Source organism: Gavia stellata, chromosome 21 (genome assembly GCF_030936135.1).
Source record: "Gavia stellata isolate bGavSte3 chromosome 21, bGavSte3.hap2, whole genome shotgun sequence".
Classification (NCBI taxonomy): domain Eukaryota; kingdom Metazoa; phylum Chordata; class Aves; order Gaviiformes; family Gaviidae; genus Gavia; species Gavia stellata.
This window is the reverse complement of record NC_082614.1, coordinates 6,988,433-7,013,535: the sequence shown is the minus strand read 5'-3', so window position 1 is coordinate 7,013,535 and position 25,103 is coordinate 6,988,433. Positions and strand designations below refer to the sequence as shown.

General features: G+C 52.0%; 1 protein-coding gene across 2 annotated transcripts in view; it reads left to right on the top strand.

The window, feature by feature from the left end:
* Positions 1-7,601, top strand: part of PPIL2 (peptidylprolyl isomerase like 2) — a 74,164-nt gene extending 66,563 nt beyond the window's left edge. The window contains exons 17-20 of one of the 2 annotated variants that reach the window (XM_059827606.1): positions 4,064-4,136; positions 4,299-4,361; positions 4,843-4,982; positions 6,715-7,601. In XM_059827606.1, coding sequence (XP_059683589.1) covers positions 4,064-4,136; positions 4,299-4,361; positions 4,843-4,982; positions 6,715-6,808 — 370 coding nt within the window. In that variant the 3' untranslated portion in view covers positions 6,809-7,601. Of the gene's footprint in view, positions 1-4,063; positions 4,137-4,298; positions 4,362-4,842; positions 4,983-6,032; positions 6,088-6,714 lie in introns of those variants that run through there. The other variant, XM_059827607.1, reaches the window with a different exon arrangement.
* The last annotated feature ends 17,502 nt before the right edge of the window (positions 7,602-25,103 follow it).

The following is a 25,103-nucleotide window of genomic DNA, read 5'->3' as shown; positions in this document are numbered from 1 at the left end:
CTGTGCTCCCAACTTAGCACAAGTAACATAGAATGAAAAGCTAACACAGCGTGACCTGTCACTGTCTGTGTAACGCACTTAGCACATGCAAGGGATATAAAGGGATATTAGTCTGAACTTCTGGAGTTTGCATTTTGTTTTGATGAAAATTATGTACAGAGTTCCTTATGCTGAGACTCAGATTTATTAATAGAACAGGTTTTATCTCTTTTTGTTCAAAGTTAGGGGGTATCAGAGTAATATTAAGTAGTGCCTCTCTCTTCAGAGGTTTGGGGTTTTTTTAATGCTTTAATGTACTGATCTGATGGTCTTTTCCACATATAACTTGTATGGGCTTTTTTTTCTTGGCAAGATGTCTGTGAGCTTTTCTTCTTGCACCCAGAATATGAGTTGTGGGACAGGCAAAGAACCCCCAAAACTACTCCAGGGTGTTGGTTTCTTCATTCTGTGAGGAGCAATTGCTGTAATGGATTCCAGCGCACAGGCTTACACACATTATATCTCATCAAACTGATTTTGGTGCAGCAATGTAACATCATGAGATTTGACAATAACAACACGTAATATTTTGAGAGCCTGCATGTACATCGTCTCTCTGCTTAGAAAAATCAGAGGAAAGTTTGCAAAATCCTTTACAGTTTGAGACCTTAAGTTGGAATATTCCTTTTTTTTTTTTTTTTTTTTTTGCATCCAGTCATGAATGCCCTGATTAGTGTGTAGTTCAGTTTTTACTGGATGGATGATGTTTGCAATCAGGTCTTGTCCTTTTTGGATTTCAATTTTTACTGATGAAATACCAGCCTCAGCTGGGCCTGATTCTTGATGAGGCTCCCTGAACAAAAGTCACTAGTAAATGATTTCCAGTTCCTTTTGTCAGAGCTCTCTCCTCTGAGCCAGTGGTTTGTATTCAAATTCATTTTTATTTTTTATTGGTATTATAAACCTTTATTGAGAGCTTACTGTGCTGACACTGTAATATGCATAGAAATACTCCCTGTGCAAAATGTTAGAGGAGGCAGGGGTGTAAAAGAAAGCCGTTTTCCATTTTAGAGACAAGAAGCTAAGAAAACATGCTCTGCAGGCATAACAACTTCCCCCTTAGCCTTTTATAATCATGTCAAAATAGACTATTTAGGTCAGTTACTGATGACCTGTGAATGCCACGTCTATCACAGCCTTTTAAAATGTACAAGTGACAAAGTATTCCCAATAATGTTTAATTAGCATAGCGACTGAAGATTCGTGAGCATCACCAAAATACATTAGGGCTAATATTGTGGGAGGTCTAGCTATGGGCTAAGGGATTACTCAGTTGAGATTGCCAGTGCATAACTGATCTGGCTATTTCAAATTATCAGAACCTAATTAAATGAGAACATATGAGCAGATAATGAGTGGAGCTGTTGGCTAGAAAATCCTCTAATATTAAATCAGAAGTTTCCTTTAGGGGCAATTAAAATACAGTGAATATATCTTAGGCTGTGTGTTAATCATCAGTATTATAAGTGAATCTGATATTGGCCTGGAGGAGGATTTTTAAATTGAGTTTTTGTTAAGAACTTTCCAAAGTTCATACAGGGTCTTCAAGCCCTGTGCTGCTTCCCCCAGTGTGCTACCTCCAGTTGCAAATGAATGAGGCTGTTACAGCCTGCATACATGTTTTTTAATTGCTCTTAAAAGTCACAACCTGATTACAGAATATCAACAAGCCCTTGGGGAGTAAAGGGGAGAAGTTTGGAGCAGTGCAGCAGCAACAAAATGTTAGCAAGGATGGCTCTGCTCAAGGCAAGTGCTGAGCAGCAGCCTCTCTCACTTGCATAGTTTTGTTTTCTGTGATGGGGTCTGTCTTTTGGGTTGCATTTAGTGCCTGTCCCAGCCCATGGGGCAGCACTGAGGGGCAGTGGTGCTGCACTAAGCACAAGGGGTGTTGAATGAGAAGGACCCGCTTGCCTCTCAAACCACGGTGGTCAGCCTGTTTCATTTGGTTAACGTGGCTCTTGGGAGGAGTGTGTGAGGCATGTAAATAGTGTGATGTAGAGTAGTAGTAGAAGGTGTATTTCTCTGTTGGATCAGCTGAGACCATCGCAGACTGGCATGCCAGGACTGGAGAGGGCTGCCTGGCTGTGAAACACCTGCAAGAGTGAGCTATCATAGTAGAAGTAAATGTGTCAAATACCTGTGAATATGATGTGTCTTTTGGTTGAGGTATTGCTCATTTCTGTGATATGAAAGCAGAGTTAGGTGATAAAACACTCTACATATTCTACCAGTTTGATTCCGCTGTGCCCACCCCCCCACCACCCCCCCGCCAGTTTAATTTAATTTTATTTTCCTCCATTTGATCTGCCCAGCCCTTGACAGCCTACCTGTGCTGGTACCGGAGTCCCAGTAATCCCAGAAATCAGGCTTCAAAACAGTTGCCACCCCGCGAAGGCTGGAGGATTGCCCTGTCCCATGGGCAGCCCTGGGCTCCTCGATGGCCGGCTCCTGCCCTCCCTCACTACTGAGCTCCCAGCCCCAGACTCCTCTGGCCCCAGGAGCAGTGTTTTTGAGAATTACGGCTGCTACTCATTGTCCAACAGCCATTAATATGGGCTGTATTTTTGGTTCCTGGCCATGTGGCTTGACTCTATTAAAACAGATGTTGTCCAGCTACAGCCTGCTTTTCTAAGGGATCTTGATCACTTGGCATCAATGGCCTGTCTTCGTCTTTATTTACTGCTCTTCTAAGTATAGCTGTTTTCAAATTTAATTGGGGATGATGATGTGGATAAAAGTGCTAAATACCCTGGGACCAAGATCTGATCCCAGCAGGACCCCTCTGGAAACATATTGACTCAGTGGTTCCTATTTAAAATTAGATTTTGACACCCGTCAGCCAATTTTTTATTTAATGTGTGCTGTGTTCACTTCATATCGTTCTGGTTTCTCAATCAAAATATCAGCCACCTTCCAGAAGTCTGTTCCATGGACGCTGTTATCCTGGTTAACCACATCTGTCGTCTCAAAGTAGAAGGTTGTTTGACAGATACTGTTTTCCACAAAACCTTGTTGATTGCCGTTGCTTGTTTCCTTTCTTTCTTAATCATGTCCTGTCTCCGCTATTCCATTATTTTGCTGGGATAGATGCCAAAATGACAGGCTTATAATTATCTGGGTCACCCCATTTATCCTTTCTAAATATCCTTTTCTGGAACTTTCCCATTGTTCCACACTTTTTTTAAAATACACATACAACAGTCCAGAAAGTCTTCAGCCTTTCTTAAACTGAAGCAAGTATTTGGATATGTTGACTTGAAAAATGAGAGGCTGGGATCTAAAGTCCTTGTAAATAAAAACTGCGATGAAAAGTGTTCTGGTGTTATCTTGTGGCTGTGACTCAATGCTCTGCTGCATTCCCAGAGCCCTCACGAGCTCACGGTCATGATGTGCTTTTGGAGCAGTCCTGCTCTTTCTGTGCTACTGGTGTTCTGGACGATTCTGTCACTGCTCTCCAGTAGTGCTGTAGTTACAATTCCCTTTCTTCCTAATATCACTCTTTGGTCTAATATAGAATTTTTTTTAAAAAAGGTAAAAAATCAGAAGTTAACGATAACATTTAGTTTCGTGACCAAGTCTGTTGGGTTATTTTTCAAGACTCGTGGGAGTAACAAATGATCTCCAAATTTATGGATGTAGCATTAGCAAGTGAACCCATTTTGGAATGGGTTTGTGTCTTTTTGCACAGACAGCTGTCCACAGTCCTTTGTTCTCCATCTGGCTGATTTGTGTAGCTACTGGCTTTTTGGACAAATGGCTTTGCTTTGCCTCTGAGTGTTTGACTTTTCCATGTTCTGTTTAATTTTAAATTCAAATCCTGGATTTGAGAAAAAATTCTTACCTTCCACACTGAATGGCATTATCTTAGGTCTTCCAAATACAGTCGTTGATTCCCCTTCCTCCAAACATGGTGGTTTAAAAATCTGCTAGAGTAATGGGCATAAATTAGATATATGAGATGTAAGGGTGCAGGAATATTTTGAGTGTGTTGTGACAGCTGGAAATCATGTCCTTCCTCTTTTAGGGTGGTTGGTGGCTTTGAGACTCTGACTGCTATGGAGAATGTGGAAAGTGACCCAAAAACAGACCGTCCCAAGGTATGTGTGAAGCACCAGGGGCTGTACAGGAGGGTGTGAACGCATATGGTCTTGCATGGCACTGTGGTTCACCCCGCTGCTGCCTCTCTAAAAACCGAACTTGAGGGAGGTGGTGCAACTTCATCAGCAGGTTGAATTGCTCTTCTTCTCTTTTGCTCCCAGGAGGAAATACGAATTCAGACAACAACTGTTTTTGTTGATCCGTATGAAGAGGCAGATGCCCAGGTGAGGATAGTTGGTTGGTTGATTTTTTTGAAAGGCCAAAGCTCTTCTTTGGAGAACTTTGTAACTTAATGCCTTTTCTTTGAACATGGGCAGCCCCTTGGCCCATATGGTTGCAAGCTAAGATTAAACAGCTGCTGTTCAGCATTGCCTTGTGTGCCAGGATCATCGCCACTCTTTCAGCAGAGAGGTCTTGTAACTGAGTCTGGCACGGCTCCCAGTCCATCACGCTTTCAGTGGTTTCCTTTCCAAATACCAACCGTAGCTATGGGTAGCTGCAGGTGAGAAGAAAGGAGTCTTGTTATAATGGCTGCAGACAGCCTATTTGTAGTGGCCCTTGAGGTCTGTCTCCTAAAGCCTACCCTGTAATCACAGCGGTGCTGATTGCTGTTTCAGAGTGCTTTAAAGCTTCAAAGAATTGTAGGCATTTTCTCCTTATTCTGGACTAGCTCTTGCAACAGATTGCACTCTTTGCTTCCCACAGGTTGCTGCTGAAAGAGAGAAGGTCCAGCTAGAAGAAGAAGCAGCCAAAACAAAAGCTGAGGTGGTCCCACCAAAGAAAGAGGTCCAGACTCCTAAAACTTACCGGCAGGGGATTGGAAAATACATTAACATGGCTGCAGCGTGAGTTCCTTGCCCATCTGATCTTTGTTGAGTGTTTTAGTTGCCTTTCCTGCTGGACACTGACCCTGTCCAGTGCCATTGCTCAGATGTTTGGTTTATGCCAGCAGGCTTTGCGAAGACATCTTCATGCAGTCCTAACAGTCAAGAGTTACGTCTACTTCTGTTGTTTTTCAAGACTACAAGTTAACTGAGCTTTTCTTTTAGCACTTGAACAGGAGAAAGTTAGTCTTTAACAGCGTGTGCTGACTTCAGAAATGTAGATATGTTTTCACAACTCAGAAGTCCTTGAGGAACTGTACTGTGTCACTTCCTACACCATCTTTTATTCTCTTCCTCTTCTGCAGCTACTTCTGAAGGCCACAGTCCCACAGATGTTTCTCTTTTAACAGCTTCTCCCCTGCACAAAGTAGTTGCCTTAAACCCATATCAGTCTGCTGATCTGGTTCCCTGTTCAGCCACACAAACAGTTGTACCAGCACAACTGAAATGGCCGGAAAGGGGAGCAGGTTCCCAGGCTTGCTGTGGGAGCACGGGGCGTCTGGCGAGTAGCTCCAGGGTACCTGGCTGGTTGCACAGGCTTGTCCTAAAGCATCCTCTCCCAGACACCCTTTGTACACCCACTGGGATTGGCAGCATCGCTTGCTTTCCTAAGGACAGTACAGAATCCCGCCTGAGCAGCAGCTTAGCATGAGTTTTGGAAAAATTAAAATAAATGCCTTCCATTTGATTTTTAGCAGACTTCTCTAAAAGCATTTGCAAAAATGCTGTTGTCTGTCTGCTGCATAAAGGAGTGTATTTATGCATACACAGATCTGGACAGCTATTTCATCAGCTTGCATGTGCCTGTGTGACTTACAGGTATTTGCATAACTGTGAGAACAAAAATATGTTAGCCCATGTAGGTCAGTTTGGTGTGTCGGTAAAATGTTTCAGTTACAGAATATTGCTTGTCCCTTAAAACATTATGTTCAGCTTAAAACTGCTGCCATTCTGCACTGTATTTACAAAGGAAACCCAGGCACAATTTGCAGCTCTGTGGAAAGGGCCAAGTGGTATAGAAAGGACTTTTCTTTCCTGGTCCTTCACTTATTGCAGCCTGCCTTGAAACTGGGTGTTTGGTCCATAGCAGCCCTTTGGCATGTTCAGGGTTCTCCCTATCAGCTACTGATACCTGACAATAAAACCACAGTACATGAGCTGGCTGCGTAATGTTTCCATGGGGTTGCAAACTCTGCTGAGAGAGGCTGAGAATAGCAGCAGCGACTGCAACAGGCTGTGCTCGAGAAACAGGAAGGGATCTGAAAAACTTGCCCAGCTGCTTTACAGCTAATTCCCCATAAATCCTTTTGCTGCCACAAATGCAGGTGAGAAGGCAGGGAGAGAACTTGTGGCTCAAATTTGCATCATGACTGTGCTAAAAAAGTACAGCTGGTAAATCTTCAGCTCTGGCCTGGAGAACTTGTTGGGTTTTGAACACATTCCTGGAAGTGTTCAAAGCCTGACCCGAACCATCCCCACAGACTGACACACTCCCTCTTTTTGGGTAAGCCAAAGGCCCCCATCCCCACCCCTCTGTAGGCCCCATGCCGGCACAGAGTGTGCACTCCTTTCTGATTTGTAAGGGATGGGCTGGCTCCAGTGTAGTTGTTGCTGGGAGAGGAAAGGCATCCAGCTGCCCTGGTCCCACCAAACAGTAAATAGTCCCTGAGAGTTGTTTTCATTTTGGCTCCAGGAAGCGCAGCATGGAAGATGACGGGCCCTCAACCAGCACAGCTGCGAAGAAAGAGAAAAAGAGCACAGGCTTTGGGGACTTCAGCTCCTGGTAGCAGCGCGGGGAACCTAGCACTGGAGCAGCACAGCAAAAAAAGAAAAGGCGGCCTCCCACGTGTCCCTGAAGAGCCCGAAAGACAGTCTGTCCTGGGGAGGGAAGGCACCAGCCTGCCCTTCCACTGGGGAAGAAAACTGTTGCTTTGTTAAGGCTGGTTAATGTGGCTTTGTTTTCTAGAGAGCTGTGTTGCCCCCACTGCATCTTCCTCGAAGGCCTTTTTGTTGCTGTTTTGCTAAGCGGGGAGCAGGCAGCCCAGCTCCGCTGGGGATTAGCTACAGCCTTTCTCTGCTTGGCTGGCAGCAGACCAGGCAGAGCCCAGCCTTGCAGGACGCTGCTTCAGTGAACAGCTACGTTGGTGAAAGAGCCCTTTTTACAGGTAATCATTTCCAGATGAGCCGAGTCTGCCAAGTGAAGGAATGAATTAATGTGCTGGGGAAGTGCCTGTGCTGCCGTAGCGCTTTGCAGAGGGGAGGAAAGGGCTCCAGCCTGTCCTGCCCTTCCCTTCCAGCTGCCTTTTGCTGGTTCTCAACAAGGACCAATTTTGTCTCTTGCTCTTTGCGGGCCTCGCTCACTCCAAAATGAGTTTAAGTCTCTGACAGCCTGGGGAGCAGTGAGTCTAGATGAGGAGCCTGGGGTAGCTGCACCACTTGTTCCCCCCCGTGGCTGGCCTTCCCTGAGCCACTGGGCAGCCAGAGGGGCCAGGATGCACCAGTTCAAACCTGCCCTCGGGTCCCAGAAACTACAGCCTGGAGCAACTGAGCAGGAACGGAAACAACGTGTTTTTTTTTTTTTTTTTTCTTTTTTTTAACCATCCCGAAAGCCTGCTCCATGCAGGGGAACACACACCATAGTCAGCCCTGACATAATCTTCCCATCATTAGGGAAAACCATGCAGTATAGCTGACAGGCATCTCAGATATTTCCACTGCATACCCACAAATTATTAGGAAGCTTAATAAAGGCCCTGTGGGGTAAAGATATATCAGCCTGTGAAGTTTTAATCCAAAAACGTATGTGTGTTACCATCACTTAGACATAGCAGGCTAGATCCTGAACATTACTTTTCAGTTCATCTTAAGTGTTTTCAGACGACAGAAATACCCTCCGTACCTCTCTATGTGGCTGAGGAGACAGTTTTGTAATCAGCTTTGTAACAATAGATTTATATCAGTGGTGTCATGTTTTAAGAGAAGACTCCATTTATATGAAATTGCTGTAAAAACTTTTGGTAAAAAATTTTGCATTAAATGCTTTTATTTTCTTTTGAGTGCTTGCTGTTCAACTGTCATTTCCAAGACCATGGCATTGCAAAGTTGATTGTCGTACAAGGAAATGATTCATTCCTACTTTTTAAGGTGCTTATAAGGAACTCTGGGATCTTTGTGGATATGATTACATCTTTGTTAAATCATAGGAAGTTCAAACTAGTTTGAAAGAATAATAGGGGATTTTTGTTTTGTAACATTTTGCAGCGTATAAGTTTGAAATAACATGTGTTTGATTCCCGGAACAGGGGATATGATGGTACTTTTCCTCAAGCTGAGTTTCTTGTGTCTTATTGAGACCTCTTGCTTCTCCTGGGCTGGCCTTTTCCTGATGAATTGTTATGCATCCCTTCTACCTAACTTCTGCTTCAGCACATTTTTAAGTTGTCAGGCTCACAATATTGCTGGAGCTGGAATAGGCAGTTTAATGAAATCCGTAAGAGTAAAATGCTTTTTTGTACTAGATTAAAATGGAGATTATTATGAAAGAAAGGAGCTTTTGATTACAAGGAAAGCAACAGAGGTGTGGCAAGGACTGCTATTTCAGCAAGAGTCCTTGTAACAGATTGATACAAGAGACAGTTTCCTCTCGCGGCAGCAGGCTGCAGAGATAACTACCCGCTTTCCCTTTCTGCTGCAGCTTTTTGGCAGAGCTCACTGCAGTCCATGAAGGACCACTGCCATGCAAAGTGCAGAACAGACTGCTGCCCTTCCAAGTGCTGCCTTTGCACTGCCCCTTTCGTTATGATTTCCCACCGTAACATTGGACACAAAAGAAAGACCATTTCCTGGCTTCTAGGAAGGGCTGAGTGTAACCCTTTTAGCTTTGCTCTAAGCAGGGGTGAAGCTCTTCAGCCTCTGTTCACCGCTCGACCTGAATCCAGTTCTCTGGCTAGCCTGCTGGTGCTCCCTGCTGCTGGTGGCTCCCAGGCTGGAAGACACTGGCTCTGGCCCGTCCCCAGGGTGCCGCAGTGGGGCACGGAGGTCCCAGGAGGCCGTGTGCTGAGTCAGCAGCCAGGCTGGGGTTTGTACCCAGAGCCTCTGCAGGGCAGCGGGCACCGTTAGTGCTCAGGCAGCAAACTTTTGTTCTGAATTCCCACCTCTCTGCTCCCTCCTGCACCTGTACTTTTTCATACTTGGTCAATTTTTTTTTAACTTCAGGTTTTCTTCCGATCAGCAGAATCCACAGGGACAACATGACACAAGCTCTTCTCTAAAAGATGAGGCAAAATGTTGAGCTGTATTGACGGGGGCACAAGGTGGGTGCCCAGAGAGCAGGGCAGTACGGTATAGCCCTCATTTTTACAAAACCTGCCTCTTTGCGGGGTGACTTGCAGAGTTTCCACTACCTGAGTCAGGAAAGGGGAGGAAGGAAACTTTGCTGAAACCTTTTATGCCCCTTTCATCCCTTGGTTCTCCAGCAAAGACGGTGTGTTAGGGGAATACCCAAACCAGCTCCTGCCATGGCTGGAGGGAGAGGCAGGAATTGTGCAGCCTTACTACGGAAACTCACTCCTGGGAACTGCTGTGGTATTTGTAAGCGCATTTTTACATTCTTTGTCTTTGACACTTTTCCAGTAAATATGCTTAGAGAGGAAAAAGTAGGATTTTAACCAGAGGCTGAAATAGCTTTTGCCTGCCCTTTGCTAGAACACCACCAGCGTCTCTTATTTTGCATTGCTCCATACCTGAGTCTTTTTGCTGAAAAGCAGAGGCACTGGGTGACCAGTAAATTCATTGTTTCCTGAGGTCTGGCACTGTAGCAGCAAACACCAGGAGCACAAAACATCCTCGAGAAGGCGGTGGCATGCGGTGGGGCTCACAGCCATGACCGCTTGTTTCCATACAGCCGCACAAAGACGTAGGGCTTGCAGGAGACTTAGCTCTTCACCTCTGCTTTTTCTGGCGTGAATTCAGCCTGGCCCCTCACGGACCATAGTATTGTCTGTGTGGGAAACAGCACTAATTGAATGCTTTTCAAGCTAAAGAGCTGCAACTCTGTTTCCATATTTACCAAGAAAAAAAGCCCAAAATATTGTTGTTCAGTTTAATTTTGCCTATTCCCCAGTGGCTTGAACTGCTACAGCCCACTCTCCTGGAAGCAGGAGCACATACAAGCAATTGCTCTGCTTAAGCGTCACGTGGTGGATTGTACTGGGACCCATCTCATGTGGGGCCATGAATTATGAGTAGTCAAACTCTGTGTTTCAAGGTCTCCAAGAAAATCCTGCTTCTTCTTCCAGCTACTTTCAAGAAAGGGACCAGGCAATGACCGTTCCCCAGAACCCAAGGCACTTCAGCTGTAAGAGTGAGGGGCTTGGTGGGGTGGAGCAGAGGCACATGCAGAATTCAGTCCAGCACAGCTTGGCTCACTGTGCTAAATTTACTCCAGTTTACTACTTCTTACTGTGAATTAAAAACTACACAGAACATACCTCTACCAGGTACTGCTCCAGGCAAAGGGCTGTCATATCGTCTTGAGCCTGAACGGTGGCCACAGGGAAGATGTTCGGGCCCTGGACGAGCCGCTGTTGGGGTGCTGTTGGTACCAGAAGCAGAGCAGAGCACGGGCAGAGACAAATGTGTTGTCTACTGGGAAGAGCCTGCAATGGTCAGTAGGACGGGGATGGGGGAGGAGGGGCTGCTGGCTGTGCCAGGACACCTTGCTGGAGCTTGGCGTGCAGGTTGCAGCTACCAGACCCTTGAGGTGGCTGCCAGACCCACAGGGCAGTGGAGCTAAAGCAGAGGAGGTGAGAGAAGCACCCGGGCTGCCTCCCCGGGCGCTCCCTGCCTCGCAGGCTGAGGGAACCCACGAGGCACATCACAGAAGTGGCACATCCCTGCCCTGAGGCAGCCGCCCACACCGGTACCTCTGCCTCCGCCTTGCACAGACGTCCTTGGGAATCTTGCAGAGGGGGACCAAATACTTGAAGGGATCCATTTTGCTCTCTGGGTCCTTTCTGGCCAATTCCTGGCATTTTTTTGTAGAGTTTTCCCAACCCTTAGTGCCTCTGTGTGCCCCTGCCATGGGGCTGTGCCTGTCCCCACGGGCCACGGGGTCGCATGTGCCTATGTGTTGGCTCCAATACAGACCTACTGACCCCAGCCTCTGCTGGGGCTGCTGAGCTCCGTTTCTGCATTTTCTAATGCAACTTGGCCCCAGAGAGCTCAGGGTGAGAAGCCAGGATGAGCACCCGCTTCCCTGCCCAAGTGAGGCAGCATTTGCGCCCCTTTGGTCCTCTGGGCTTTGACCCCATCTCCATGGTCTGAGCTTCGATGCAGCTTTGGTTCAAGACCAGTGGTCAACCACTCCTTGGCTGGCTGCAAAGCTGCCGGCAGTAAAAAATCCACTTCTCAGGTTGTGGCGGGGCTCCTGCAGGTGCTGGGTGTCCCCCCAGGAGAGCTGCTCGCCGGTGGCTCCGGGGCAGCTGTGTCCCCGGTGCCCTGGCACACAGGTCTTCACCAAAGGCCACCTTGTTGAAACCAAGGGACCGTGCTAAGGCTTTGTGTCCCTTGCTGAGCAGGAAAAGCAGAATTAATAGCAGAAATAATAGCAGCAGAAGCTGCTGTTTATCTGCCCAATTCCCTTTGGAAAAGCCCGTGGTCCCATATAGGAGACCTGCAGCAGCAATGCCGTGTCCGGCCTGGCCCTGCGGTGCAGCTGCCTGTGAGATCTGCTCTGAGTTGATGATACTGTGCCATTGGCACCAAGGCTTTAAGGACAGGGAGGTAAAGGCTGTCTTCAGAGCTATAAAAATAGTTTAGGGCAGCTGCAGGTTTTGTAGTTGTATGTGGATGGGCTTGCAGGGAACTACAGGGTTTTGGTTCAAAAGCAGGAGCATGTTGGTTTAACACTGCCTATGCTGGCGCGTCGAGGGCTGGTCTCCGCTGCCTGAATCTTGCATGCGGGTGGCAGATGCCTGTACCACGACTAGGGGTTAAGCAAAAGCAGTGAAGGGCTCAAGCATTAAATGCAGCCGAGTCACAGCCAAGCCCTTGGAAGGAAGGGGGAGGCTGAGCACACTGGAGTTGACGGGTGCCGGAGGGTCGGTGCCCCTGGCTCCACACTGTTGCACATGCAGCCAGACGGGCACAGCATCGGTGGGTGCAGGAGGCTTTGGCAGCCTCCACTGTGCACAGATGACCCTGCCATGGGCTGCATCGGTCCCCTCAGCCAGTGGCAGAGCCGCAGGCATGGCCATGGCCACCCTGCAGCTGGTGGGAGCAGCTGGCAGATAAACGCAGCGCTCAGACGCTGGGTTGTAAGTATGAAATATATCTGGGATCCCCCCACCACCCCTCGCCAGCGGTGTTTGGAAGGAACAGGATGCCGGAAACCTTGCACCAGGAAGCAGCTTTTATAAGCAAGGGAGGGGATTTGCCAAACACCCCCCAAGTTTCAACACTGTTTGCTCTGGAGAAGGCAAACAAACTAAATCGGACTGCACAGGAAGGAGGCAGGCAGCTGCCTACCCCGGCTGGCAACGGGTTACACTGCACGGTGCAGCCGGGGATTTCTCGCTTCCTCTCTTTCTTTGGAAAGCATATTTGTTATCACGGCTGTGGCAGAGGATTTAACTGCCCTGTGCCATGCCTGCGGGGAAGGGGACAGAGCCGAGGCTGTACTCAGAGGTTGGGGAGCACCGCCCCTCTGCTCTGGGACACCCATCTCCACAGCAGCGACATCCAACCCCATCGGCTCAGACCTGGGTGTCCCCATCCCTGCCACCCACACGACCAGGACCCCTGCTGCAGAGCAAGGCTGTGACCAGGCTGCAGTGCTGGGGGGGATGACAGGGTGGCATCACACCCTCCTGCCCTGCCATGCAGCCACCAGCATCCACCCCCCCATCCCATGCGCTGCTTTAGCTCACCGATCTGGCACAAACAGCCAGTGGCAGGTTTGCTTCTCGGGCCTTAAACCCTGCAGCAGAAAACACCTCTTAAAAAGCGAAAGGAGCTTGACGGGTGGATTGGAGAGGAGAGAGGCTCCCGGTGGTGTCAGCCCTGCTGGTATGAAAGCCACCATGGCAGCTCGGTCCCTTCCCCACTCCCCTAGCCCCCACCTTCCGCACATCCTTTGGGCAGCCCAGGTGGGTTTTGGGAAGCTCCAGCCATGGCTGTTGGTGCCCAGCAAGCAGCAGTTGTGGCCATGTGGTGTCGTGGCCAACCGCAGTGTGTGTGTTCCACGCTGGACGCCTTTGTTGGGAGGCAGCGGTAGCTGGTGAGCTGCGGCGCTGCGTTGGGACCGATGGCCACAGCATGGCTGTTCGCAGCCGAGAGCATGCATGAAAGTGTGCGTAGGGACTTTTAAATAAAAAGCACATTGCGACCGCAGGCTGGGGCACACTATGGCCCTGGGAGGGACGTTTCCACTAAAGAGACATGCCGCTGTTTCGGACAAACGCCAAGGTAGCTCTGAAAAGCAGCTCCTCGGTGCTGCCTGAGCTGGTGGCAGTGGGACTGTGGGGGGAGAGCTGAGCCCGGGGGGCATCCTGCAGAGAAGCCACAGTGGGGCTGGGGGACCCGACACCGCTTTGCTGCAAAGCCTGAACCCTACTGACCGTGGCCTTCGTGCATTGCAGCGCTGCCACGTTAGCACGGGGCATGGCGGGCTGCTGCACGGCGGAGAGCTGTGGGGGCTGTGCATGGCACCTCAGCATGTCCGGCACTGACTCACCCTCCGCTGAGCTCAGGCGCTGCAGCCCGGTGACTTCATCTGCTGGAAATAGCAACCGAGGAGGAAGCGTCTCTCTGTCACCACCATACCCGTATAGACACACAGGCGCTCACTGCTGCCTGCACTGCTGCCTGCACTGCTGCCTGAACCCCAGCCCCAGCCATGGGAGCTGGTTGAGCCCCAAGGCAGGAGCAGCCCTCCGATCTCGCCCCCAGCCCGGACACATGCTGGAGACGCTCCGCACGGGATGGGACAGGATGGGCCCCTGTGGCTGCATGGGGCCAAAGGCGTTTGACAGCTGAGGTGCTGCCAGCCCCGCGAGGGACGATGCAGGATGCTGCTGCAGGAGTTGGTGAAGTCAAAGGGTTTCAAGACCAGAGAGATCAGGGCTTTATCTACCCACCTGCTCGTACAGTACAGACAGTACAATTTGCACTCAAGCCAATAATGTCTTCTTGGCTAAAGTATGTCTTCCAGAAAGGCACCAGGCTGTCTGCGAAGGCTTCAAGGGAAAATTAATCCCGTAGTTCCCCCGGTAGCAAAGCAAAGCCATCGTAGCAGCCTGCAGTGACTGTAGCAGATAACGGGGCCCCTCTGCCTGCTCCTCGCCTGTGCAGGGCTCTTGCTCTTATCACGGGTGAGCAGAGCTGTCCTGGGGTTTGTACAGGCAAAGCACTGCCAGGGCTGCTCACAGTGAGCCCCAAACAGCTCAACTATGGTCCTGCCACAAAGGCCAGGGGTGTTGGGGTTCCCATGGGGCACCCTGTGGGTCTCCATCCTGGTCTTTCCCAAGGGGACAGTGCAGAGACGGGGCTTGTGGAGCCGGGGCTGGGGTAGAGGGCTGAAATGGGCACAAGGCAGGTGTCCGGGACAGGGCTGTGCCACCTGCCTCGACGGCTCTGCCACAGGGCACGCAGGAGGGTGCATATGGGCATGATGGGTGCCCGTCCCTCTGTTGCTTGGGGCGGGAGCCAGAGTTTTGTAAATTCTCGGGGCTGCTGCAATGCCAGCACCAACTTTGCTCCCACCGGTTGCTGTTTAAAGGTCAGCGGGGCTGGGGTGAGCGAGCTCGGTGCTCACGGTCACTTGGCCCTCGTGTACTTTTTTTGTCCATGTTTGCTTGTATAAAAAGAAAACCAACCGCCTCTCCTGGACCTCTCTGCTCCCTTCACTGCGCCTCTTCCTGCACCGCTGGCCCAGGGGGTTCGTTTCTGCAGGGTTTTCTTCTATGCATGGATTCAGGCTGGTTGCTTTGATATTTTCCGGAGATAGGGAGGGTGCAGGGGCATCGCGCCTTGCTGACCACGCGGGGCCCTGGGCTGGCTGTGCAGGATGCAGCCCACTGCCCTTCGCTGGCTGCTGTGGGACAGGCTGACGGGCGGTGCTGCTGCCAGCACGATGCCTTAACCGTGATGGGAAAAACCTCCCAAGCCCCAAGTCCCCAGGCTGGGGCATGCCAGTGGCGAGGAGAAGCACTGGCTGGGAAGCTTTGGGGATTAAAGCATCCCTCCAGGCAGGTTTGGTCCCTGACAGGGTTGCAAAGGGCAGAGCGGGCACGGAGGGCTCCAGGAAGGACTGGGATCAATCGATCTGCCCAAGGGAGGAGGAAGCAGTGGGGGATTGGGGTTGTACCCGTGGGGCTGTGCACAGGGCAGCTTCCCAGGCCCCTCTGCCGTTCCTGAAGTCATGGAGAGGCCAAATCTTTCCTTTTACACAGAAAAAAAGGCTCATCTGCAATCACAGCAGGCTGCATTTAACAGCTCATAACTTAATGGCTTTTAAAAAATAGCCACAGCCTGTTCTAAATGCTGGTCGAGGTCTCCTCTACCCTTCCCCCGGAAAGCCTTCCGAGCTCTCACTTTTCTGATACTAGATACTTTCTCTAATCTTTGGCCTTCATTTATTAATGGCTAATTATATCTATTTGCTTTTGTGCCAACATTGTCCTTTAGCTTGAATAGCTTTTTTGCCTCCCTAATGCTTGCTTCCCGGTGCTATTTATAGGCAGCAATTGCATCCCCCTGCAGCCGCTGTTTTGCTTGGCTACACAGGCTGCGTGCCTTCACCCTCCTCAAAACGACCCGTCACCCTCCTGCCTCTCTCAGCATCCTTTCCCCGAGCGGAGGGGGTCGGACGGGAGCCCAGCCGGTGCCCGGGTCTGGCAGGTGGCAGCCCTGGCCGTGATCCTTTGGGGCAGAAAGCTGGAGGCAGAGGCTCTGCCTCCGGAGAGCCCCATGCAGTTATCTTTTAGGCATCCCATGGGCATCCCATTTTTTTGGCAAAGGCAGGGACCACTCCAGGCTCCCATTTGCCTTCCCTGTCCCTCCTACCCCATTTCTTTGGGGGGAGAGTGAGCGCCCAGCAGTGTGGCCCACCAAGGCAGCGTGGGGAGTCGCATGATTTCTATCTGTGCTTTCATCCCGGGATGAAAGGATGATAGAAAACATTTGTTTTTATGATAAAAGCAATTGACCCTCGAGGAATCCGTCTCCCCAGGGCAGCCTGCAGCAAATCATGGTGATAAGGCACCAACATGCAGCAAACGCCAAATGCTTCCAAGCCTCTGAGCAGCTGCAGAGCAAATCCCTCCCCACGTGGAAGGAAATCCAGGCTGGGTTTCCACGGCTGCTCCTAAGCCCAGACAATGTGGCCAGTGATGATTTTAGTAGATTTTGTTGGGGCCAGGAGGATCTGCAGAGAAGGACAGTATTTTTTTTTTTTTAACAAATGGCCAGATTTTTTTTTTACAGACATCTTCGCCACAGATCTCAGTTGAGCTTTTAATAGATGGGTTCCTCGCCAGCGGCAATTGCAAATTGATTGCAGCAGAAATGGCAAGTGAAGACAAATATAGTGCAGGCTGCCTGCAGGGAGAGTGCACGGAGGAACTTTGGATGCTATTTTTGGTGTTTTGTCTCCACCACTTACAGTATTTCTAATCTTTGTTTCTCCTTAAAACCATGTTTGGGGTTGGGATATTTTTTTTGGTTAAAAAAAATTCCCTCCTCCAGAGAAAGGGACGGGTGCCGTGTCCGTGCTCAGCTCTGCGGAGCTGGTGGGTGCCGTGGCCCTGGTTGGCGCGGCGGGAGAGCGAAGGCGTGCTGGTGACGCCGCCTCCATCCCCTCCGCTGGGACCAGAACCGGGCCCATCTCTCTCCCAGGCGCTGTGCAGGGGCCAACACAGAACCAAACCCTGATTTCACCCTGATCTATGGGAACTTCGCGGGGGGTACAGGAAAATTCAGCGCGCTCGCTAATAACAAAAGGAAACTCTCCTATGCTACCAAGTTGATGCTGCACCATGGGGGACGGCAGTAGCAGCCCCAGCCCCGCAGCGAGCTCCACTGCTCAGCACCAATGCACTGAGTTTCGCTTGGTCCCAGCCAGCACCAGGAGCCGCAGCGGCCGGATGCTCCCGAAACACACGGGGACCCAGCTGGGTGCTGCGGGCGAAGCACTTGCCCTGGGGAGGAGCAGCTCCAGGCTGCAAAATCATAAAGTCCAGGCATGACCGAGAGCCCAACTGCAGGGAGACGGGGAGGGGAGTGCTGGAAGTCACTCAGGTTACTTGGCAGAGCAGAAAAACGCTCTGAGTTATCACCGTGCTTGGGGAGCCACGGCCACATGACACTGGAGCGATGTTAAAGGCTTTATGGCACTGATGCCCTAAACTTCTCGGCCCCAGGGAACAATCGGGGACGTGGTGGCAGATTGAGGCACACCCCCAGGATGATCAGCCCCCGGCACAGAAGCATCTCGCTGACATGTGTGTCCGTGGGTGTGAGAGACAAGGCTGCACTTATAAGTAAAGGAGCAGAAATGCTAATAAAAGTGACAAGCAAGAACGGGGAAAATCTGGGTTTAACCACAGAATGGAGAAATAAAGGCAGCTCACAGCTGGGCTGGCTGTGACGGCAGGAGCCTTGGTCCTGCACTTTCTCTGTCCGCTTGGAAACCTGGGATGTTTGCAGCAGCGGCTCAGGGGGGACCATCACTTTCTCTGAGGATCTGGCAGCATTTTGGGCCGTGGGATAGGGTTTGTGTTTGCCTCAGTGGGAGGCTTCTTGGTATGAGAAGCCCCAGATGCTCTTCTGCTGTCTTTTTACACATCCATGTTTGCGCAGACCCCATTTTGCCTTGATTTGAGAAAGCTGCAATCTGGCGTTTGCAAAAAATTCCTTTGTTTCCCATCTTTGCCTCTAAATAACATTAAAGGCCCAGGTCCACCAGCATGCTGGATGGTGTTGGAGTTAAAATAAAAATAATAAAAACGGGTAAAAGAAACTGTTCATGAGTGGCTCATTGAGCTTTATAGCAGAGGGCACCTGTGGCCCTTTCATACCCAGCCAGGCTGATAGTGCACGTCCAACACAGTGCAGGGCTCGCACCCAACAGCTCAGCATTGCCCACCCCAAGCCAGGGCGGGCTGCGGCTGCTGAGCACCCCTGGGAAGAGGGGAAAAAAAAAAAAGGGAAAAAAACCCAACCAACCAACAAACAAACCAACAACCCCCCCCCCAAACATTTAAAAACCCCTTTCATAAGGTTTTTAAGGCAGACACTAACATCCACTTCTGATAAAGCAGCTGTTGGTGCAGCAGCTCCGGCCACCCGCTGCGCAGTGCTGCACCCATGCCCCCGGCCCCGGGCATCTCTGGAAGAAGGGGCTTGGTGCCGCGCTGGGCACATGCCCTCTGCTTCACATTTCCCAGCTGGAAGGTTTTCAGCTGGCCTTGCCCTGGCTGGTATGTGCAGATGTACCGGGGAGGCGCAGCAGCGCTTGGGAGCAGTCCAAGGTAAATGCATGTGTTTGGTGCAACATGCATCTACCTGGCACCAGCACAGCACCTCTAAGGGACGAGGCTGCAGGCGATGCCACTGCTTACCAGCCAAATCCCCTTTTCTGGGGCCGCAAAGGCAGCGGGGGCAGCACACGTCAGCTCAGCCCCCCCCCCCCCCCCAGGAGGTTATTTCGCAAGTCAGCTTGTGGAGGAGGTTTTTATGGCTGGGGATCAAAGTCCTTGGCGCCCGCCCAGTTTCCCAGTATTTAGCTGTTGCACAGCCCGGGTTTGCAGCTGGGTTTGTGGGCCAGCGCCGCGGCGGGGAGGCGGTGGGAAGGGGGGGATGCCCAGGGCATGTGCAGGGAGGAAGGCTCGGCCGTCCCAGCGCCAGGACGCTGGGGTCAGCCCACTCGCCTCTCCCACAGCCGCTCCCACTGCCAGGCACCCTGGGTGGCCCAGAAATGGGGGTCAAGCCCTACGGCCACCCCCGGGAGGCTGCTGGGGAAAGGGGCTAACGGCAAACAGAACTCCTGAGCTTCAATGGTCAAAGGGATGTGGCTTTTCCTTGCCCGGAGACAGAGGCATCGTGTCCAGGTCCTGCGGGCATCCCAGCTAGCGGGAGCATGGCTGGGTGCTGGCCCTTCCCTGCCCCAATTTGGGCAATACCAGCCTCACCCAGGGAGATAACCCTGCTTTCTCCGCCCTGCTCCATCTCCACCAGTCCTGGGCTGCCTCTTGGTCTCCATCATTCCCAGGTCCTGAGCTGAATAATCTCATTTTTGGCTGTGCTTTATGGCCACAGACCTTGTGGAGCTCTGCACAGAGGCAGGCAGAGGCAGAAGGAAGATGTTAATTAACTTTTACAGCTTTGATTATTTAACAGCATATATTTACATAGTGAATAACTTGGAGGGTCACATCTTAAGGTACTGATGTATTTCCCTCCTCAAAAGGCAAACAGCATGCTTATCCACGCTGGGTCTGCAGGGATACCGGGCAGCACCAGCTGCAGGAATGGGACCGTCGGGGCAGAGCTCGGCTCCCTGGCCAGCCCCGCACCCAGTGCAAACAAGGAAACTGCTTAACACAAACCAACCCCACCTCACCAGGGCTGAGCCAAACCTTCCCCGCTCCTCCTCTGCCCATCATGGTGGGGCTTATCCCAGGGCCGAGGGAGCACGGCTTGCTCACACCGTCACTAATCCCAGCTGCGTCGCTGCCGGACACTTTGTCAGCAGATATTGGGCTGGCAAGAAACCAGGCTGTCACTTGCTACAGAAAAGGGTAGAAAACTGGCAGTTATGGGGCCAGGAGCTGTTCCTGCTGTATTATTATTGGCAACCTCTCTTATAAGACAAAAAAACCCCAAAATTAAGAATAGACGTAAAGAGCAGCATGTTTTTTTTCTCCGCCCAGCTGAGTCGAGAATAAATCATCGGGTTTTTTCGCAAACACTTGGCGAGGCTGCGGAAATCTGCTGGGAGCCGGAGCGCTCAGGTCAGGGCTGTCCTGCCAAGAGACTATCACAGCCTGTCCTGGGGACGGAAGAGCAGGGAACGGGGCCAAGAGTGGCTTCGGGAGGTGTCTCAAGCCCAGGAGTAAGACTACGGGCTGCAGGGTCAGCAAAACCCTCTCGCGCTCCGGGCGGCACCTGAAACCTTTCCAGAAAGGAAACCACCCGGCTGAGCGTGGCTGTGCCCAGCAAAGGGCCCTCCCGGCGGGGGCAGAGAGGCTCCGGCAGCCCCTGCGCGGAGACGGCAGATGCTCGGGGAAGAATTAATCAGTCGATGTGCGGCATTTCTACTCAGCACTGAAATGAAGGGTCTTGGCTCCTGGCCATGGCCGTGTCCCCAGCCCCCGGGCTGGGGTGCTTAGACGTGGACACCCTCCCCAGCTCACGGCCTCCTGCCTGGAGATGCGCAGAAGCAGGATAAACATCTTTGCAGTCTGTAACCTCCCCATAAAAGCACAGACAGCAATTTGTAGTGCGCCTGTCTTAAAAAAAGAAAAGGATCAGAAGAGTAGGTTAAATGGCCAGTTCAGCAAGTGCCTGGGGTGTGTTGCAGCAGTTAATCCATAACAAAACAAGTTACATGTTGCTAGAGCTTGGCCTGATTTTTTTTTTCCCCAGCATGTGTGTTTTTTCCAAGGGTCAGGAGTTGCGAGTGTGGTGCTCGCAGCAGCGGGGCTGCTCGCTCTGTCGAGGAATCAGCGCCAGCCTGAGCTTCATTCAGCACGGGGCCGGCTCGCCATCACCGCACCCCTGCCATGCTTTCATCTTCCATTTAAATCAAGCCTGTAGCGCAACGAGGCCACAGGGGAGCAATGGTGAAGCCAAACCAGATGCCACTGAGAGCTCGTACCAAGGAGACATCGTCCGGGGCGGTGGCGGGGTGCTGAGCGATGGGGAGCAGAGGGGACAGTCCTCAGGTCCGTGTCCCTGCTCGTCAGGTGGCTTCAGTGTCCATCCCGTAACCTGCCCACATACAGGCATGTCCCTGCCCAGCACCCCACGCCGCGGGAGGGCTGCAGGCAGTCCAGGCACAGACATTTTCAACCAGGTTTTAGGCAGCGTTGGAGCCGGGAGTGCTGACCGCAGGGAGATTTCCCTGGGAGGACAGCACCCACTTCTGCTTCTCAGTCCCGCACCTCAGAGTATCAAACATTCACACAGCTCAGCTTCATGTAAAAATGGGAAAAAGAGAGGAAAATGGGGAAAAATGGGGACGAGGGGTAACCACCAGGTCTACCGACATTACTGCTGCCTGCCAGTGCCCGGGAAGCCGGCCGGGCCAGCCCGGGGGCAGATTTCACCGACTCCTGATGTGAAAGCTGGAGATGCTCACACAGCCTGGCTGCTGCCCTGTCATCCGTGATTCAAATTAAGGACCCGCTGCATGGCTCAGAGGAAGTAGGCTTGTTTTTCAGAGCTGACATCCACAGAAACCAGAGAAGTTTCCATGAAGCCCTTCACACCGACAGTGTTGGGTAAAGCCCCAGGTCTTGTTACAAGTCTTGGGATTTTTGAGTGGCAAAACCGCAGTGTGTTAATGCTCGCTAACAGGCGCCAGAACAACAGCTCGTACGGTCAGAGGGCTCGGATGTTGCACCCTGAACCAGCCAGGCTCCCTCCCAGGCAGCTGCAGGCACCAGCGCTGCTTCTTCCCCCTGGGAAGGGGTCTTGTCCCAGCCAGCAAAGTCAGGCGGTGGTATTGCTGGACACCAATGGTTCACAAACAAGGCAGTAACTGCTCCTGGCTATCAGGCTTTGTCTGATCGTAGTGTGGCAGAAAGGGAGAAAGGGGCAAGGAGACGAGAGGAAAGGGAAAAACAGAAGAAGAAGAAAGGAAAAAGGCAGGAAAAAAAAAGAGGGAAGAGAGAAAAAAAAAGGCAAAGAGAAAAGAAAAGCCAAGAGATGCAAAGGAAAGCAATAGGGGTGGAATTGCTGTGCGGTCAGCGATGCAGTCGGGGCTGGAGAAGGGCTCTGGGGGTTTTCACCCGCCCCCGAAGGACAGCTGGGCACCCTGCGCACATCCCATTGCTGCAGATGCATTTCAGCTTATGTTCATTGCACCGAAATAATTTTTCTTCCAATGCCGCTAGTTTGAGCATCTAATGGCCCCAGCACAGTGCCCGGCGGCTTGTTTCCCTGGGTCGGGGCTGGTTTCCAGCGGGAGCTCCCAACTCCTTCGCCTGCCAGCCCGGGCTGCCCGGCAGCCTGCCCCACAGCAGGGCTGGCAGCAGATGAACCGTGCCCAGGCACTGCCGAACACAGGCTGGGCATCCTCGCGGGCTCCGGGGCTCCAGCGGCTGGACACAGCTCAAACACCTGATCTGCCCGCTTGTGCACACAGGCTGCCTCCCCCTGTGCCGCCTCGAAGGGCTGCTTTACCTCTACAGTTCAAACGGAAACAGCAAAGATTAGAAAAACACCCCCCACCCTCTGGCACAGCTGCAAACGCTTCATCATGCAAAACTCCGTGTAATGGTAACTGCTGTGTTGATTTAACAAGCCCTGTGGACTGGGTTTCTGCTTGCCAAGCCGGCCACTGGATTTCCAGGAAATCAAGGGATGGGGCAAGTAGTTTTGCTGCAAGTTTGTGGCCTGATGTCATCAGACGCTGTGCAGGGGACAAGGACCACGAGCACCAGCCACTCCGTGCCGTGCTGGGCAGGGAGCAAAAGCCCTTGACAAGGCGAAGCTGCTGCTGCCAAGACCTGAAACAAGTGAGACATCCACACCCAGAGTCCCGAGCAGCAAAATGAGTCACTGCCCGGTGCTGGCAGCATCCAGCACCGGGGACACGCCGGCCCCGCACCCCCATGGGGTCTTCTCAGGACAGGGGTGTGTGACTGAGTGAGGTGGGGACTCTCATTTTGGCTACACTAGGTAGGGGTGCAGCCGGCAGGAGCCACGCTGTGCAGCAGGAGCATGATGCCAGCCCCACACCCGCCCTGCGCAGGGCCCCACGGTAACCTTCGGGTAACTTCTTTTTTTTTTTTTTTCCCTTCCACCACTCCTACGTGCAGTCTGGAGCTGGACAGGCTTCGGGACGGGACCAGGCACTGGTCGCCATTAGGAGATGGAGCATGGAGCCAGCCAGACGCGGAGGGGAGAGCACGGGGAAGCAACAGGGGCTCTGGGCTTCACGGGGCGTGGGAGACTTCCCGAGCATTGGCTAGACAATGTCGGTAAGGAGAGAGGGATGGGGGGAAAAAGGAACAGCAAAATGAGGCTAAACTATATGCACAAACATCAACAGCAAAACACCAGAGCAAAACCCTGGGGGCGGCCAGCTGATCTGGTCATGATGTGGGTGCAGTCAGGCGCTGGCTGAGGGCTGACGGGGTGCAGAGGCTGCTGCAGTGCTCGCGGACAGGCTGTCAGCTGCAGGATGGGGCTGCCGCGGACCCCTTGCCCGCCCCGCGAGCTCGCCTTGCCGGGGAGGAAACTGCTGCCACCAGACTGCTGCCACCCCCGCCGCACATGCACATGTGCACATAGGCCCCGGCGGATAAACAGCAAGCTCAGTAAAACGCTGAGTTCAAGACCTTGGAGCCTCTCGGGAGGAACATGCTAAATAAAGAAACAAAACATGCTGTATTTATCGTCTTCCCCACGAACGTGCGTTGCAGGCAGGCTGCCGCAGGCTGGGCGGCTGCGCTGGGCGACGGGAGAGGAGGCTGGGAGGCAGCGGGGGCTCTTTCTGGAGAAGCACGCAGTGGTGCGCATGCCAACGACGTTAGCAGTGCTCAATTATCTGGGGCTCTGACACATCTCAATTCATTTCCCAAGTGTTAATAAACTTCTTTTCCCCTCCGGGGTTTGGTGTGAGGGAGGTGTCTCAGTGCAGCACGCTGCCATTCACCCCTGCGGGCTCAGTCCATGCTGCTTTTAAACCTTCCTGTGGGTTCTTTCAAACCCGCAAATGGTGGTGGTTCTGCTTAAAATGGTTTTGCAGATGTGAGGAGCAATGCAGCTTTCCCTCGCCGCCATCTGCAAGCAGGACCACAAGCCCTGGAGCACGGAAAGCCCGGCCCACCAGCCTGCGCTCCCCACTGCCTCTCCGTCCTGCTGCAGCATCCCCTCCCAGCCAGGCAGGGACACCGGGCTGCGTGGCAGGGCCGTACGGACCAGGAACGACCACGGCAAAACCCCAGATGGGGCTCGGCCACAGCATCCTCCCCTGCCCAGAGCAGCCAAGACGCTGCTGAGCACCAGCACAGCCCCTGCCACGGTGCCCCTGCAGCATCCGCCAGCTGAGCCCCTTTGGGAGCCTGTTTTTCTTCAGCCCGAGCCTCAAAGTCTAAATATCATCCTGGGACGCAGGGAGCCTCTTAAAGCTCCTGTAGCAGGAGGGGATTTAACAGCCCATTGCCCCACTAATACAGCCTGCCTGCCTACAGCCATGCATGAGAACGCTGACTCGCTTTGTGAGCCATGAGTTTACATTTATATAGCGCCTTTTGCCAGAGGGAACCCCATTAATACTGCAAATATCACATACTTGTGTGCAAGCTACTCACATCAGTCGTGTCACCCCCACTCTGCAGCGCATCAGGACCTCGGAGACAGTCAGAACGACCCTGGGAAAGGCAGGCAAGAGGCAGATGCAATTACCCCAGCTGGAAGTTAGCCAAGGTACAGGGGCAAAACCTCCGCTCCCATGAAGCTGCCCAGAAATCTTAGACTGTCACACGTCTTCAGGGCATTTCTATCACCTAATCGGAAAGCGGTTGGACAGGACCAGCTATTGCGTTTGTCTTCAGAAAAGCAGAGATTGCTTTCAGTCCTCAGAAAATCTCAAATTAGGAGCTGGTGGGGCGTTGTTTTTCTAGGCAGAGAAGCCTTCGGTAATGCTCAGCTCCCCCAGGTAAGGTGCAGTCAGGTCATGGCATCAAGCTCACTAGCTCAGATCCGTCTCACAGAATATTTGTTTTGCAGCTATTTCTGCCCAGGCAAGTGTTGCCATCAGTCCCCTGACCCCGTAAACGCTGTAACTGAGAGGGGTTTCTAATAAAGGCCTGGGAATCGCCACATGTTACAGTATGGACAGCTCTGCTGGAT